At 47.8% G+C, this 2,500-nt stretch overlaps 1 protein-coding gene across 2 annotated transcripts in view; it reads left to right on the top strand.

Annotated features, from left to right (window-relative positions):
• LOC117741122 (phosphatidylinositol transfer protein alpha isoform-like) overlaps positions 1–2,500 on the top strand; it is a 12,718-nt gene that overhangs the window by 5,418 nt on the left and 4,800 nt on the right. For both annotated transcript variants that reach the window (XM_034547906.1, XM_034547905.1), the window contains exon 4: positions 643–734. In XM_034547906.1, the coding sequence (XP_034403797.1) occupies positions 643–734 (92 nt within the window). The remainder of the gene's footprint in view (positions 1–642; positions 735–2,500) is intronic.

Raw genomic sequence — 2,500 nt, 5'->3', positions numbered from 1 at the left:
GTTGGTAGTACGACGCCCACCGGAGCCGCCGTGCTTCCTGAAGAACATCTTTTTTTTTTGTTTGCCGGCTGCAACAAGTGGCTGAAAACACTTTTTAAATGTAATCAAATTGAGACCTTTAAAAATCGATTGTGTGTCTTCGTGGTGCGTTCAGGTGCCCCTCGTAAACTCTGAGGATCTCAAGATTCTTTTTGTGGTTTAAAGTAAGGTGAATTAAGTTATTATTATTATTATTATTATTGTTGAATATTAAATAAACCATTTAAATTTGATCACTTTGTATGTTACAAAAAAAAAATTAAGTAGTGTAGTTTTTCTTTTTTTTAAAGGATAATTCGTTTTTGTAACACTTGAAACCAATGAGCTGACAACAACAACAACAACGCTTAAATAGAATCAAATTGTGACCTTTAGATTTGAAAGTTTATTAAAATTGTTAAACCTCTAGTTGGTAAAGTTATATACCGGAGCGACAATATCCAGCAAAAAACCCACTAATGATGATTAGAATTGAACTTTCTTTCTACTTATTTTTGTGCAAAGCGCTTCACTGTCATTGTAAGAAATGTGTCCATTTAAATACTCAATGTGTCCATTATGTCTTTTAAATGTGTGTTATGTACCAACATGTTTGTGTCTCAGTAAAGTGCCAAATATCCTCGCTAAGATCGCTCCGAAAGATTCTCTCCTGGTGAAAGAGGAGGCCTGGAATGCTTATCCCTACTGTAAAACTGGTGAGTCCCAACACACTGCACGCTACACACGACACGCTACACACGCTACACACGACACGCTACACACGCTACACACGACACGCTACACACGACACGCTACACACTACACACACTGCACACTACACACGACACGCTACACACACTGCACACAACACGCTACACACTGCACGCTACACACGACACGCTACACACAACACGCTACAAACACTGCACACTACACACAACACGCTACACACACTGCACACTACACACGACACGCTACACACAACACATGACACGCTACACACGACACGCTACACACACTGCACACTACACACAACACATGACACGCTACACACAACACGCTACACACACTGCACACTACACACGACACGCTACACACAACACATGACACGCTACACACGACACGCTACACACACTGCACACTACACACAACACATGACACGCTACACACAACACGCTACACACACTGCACACTACACACGACACGCTACACACGACACGCTACACACACTGCACGCTACACACACTGCACGCTACACACACTGCACGCTACACACACTGCACACTACACACGCTACACACGACACACTGCACACGACATGCGACACGCTACACACGACACACTACACACACTGCACACTACACACGCTACACACGACACTGCACACTACACACGACACGCTACACACACTGCACATGACACGCTACACACTGCACGCTACACACTGCACACTACACACGGCACGCTACACACACTGCACACTACACACAACACGCTACACACACTACACACGACACGCTACACACGACACGCTACACACGCGACACGCTACACACGCGACACGCTACACACTGCACGCTACACAAGACACGCTACACACTGCACGCTACACAAGACACGCTACACACTGCACACTGCACGCTACACACTGCACGCTACACACGACACGCTACACAACACACTCTAAACACTACACATGACACGCTACACACTGCACTCTACACATGACACGCTACACACTGCACGCTACACACTGCACGCTACACACGACACGCTACACACTGCACGCTACACACTGCACGCTACACACGACACACTGCACGCTACACACTGCACGCTACACACTGCACACTACACGCTAAACACTGCATGCTACACACTGCACGCTACACACGACACGCTACACACTGCACGCTACACACTGCACGCTACACACTGCACGCTACACACGACACGCTACACACTGCACGCTACACAAGACACTCTAAACACGACACACTGCACGCGACACACTGCACGCTACACACTGCACGCTACACACTGCACGCTACACACGACACGCTACACAAGACACTCTAAACACGACACACTGCACGCTACACACTGCACACTACACATGACATGCTACACACTGCACGCTACACACTGCACACTACACATGACGTGCTACACACTGCACGCTACACACTGCACGCTACACACCGCACACTACACACTGCACACTACACATGACGTGCTACACACTGCACGCTACACATGACACACTACACACTGCACGCTACACACTGCACGCTACACATGACATGCTACACACGACACGCTACACACTGCACGCTACACACTGCACGCTACACACGACACGCTACACACGACACGCTACACACTGCACGCTACACATGACACGCTACACACTGCACGCTACACATGACATGCTACACACGACACGCTACACATGACATGCTACACACTGCACGCTACACAT

Source organism: Cyclopterus lumpus, chromosome 13, assembly GCF_009769545.1.
Source record: "Cyclopterus lumpus isolate fCycLum1 chromosome 13, fCycLum1.pri, whole genome shotgun sequence".
Lineage (NCBI taxonomy): Eukaryota > Metazoa > Chordata > Actinopteri > Perciformes > Cyclopteridae > Cyclopterus > Cyclopterus lumpus.
This window is presented reverse-complemented; position numbering and strand designations above follow the sequence as displayed.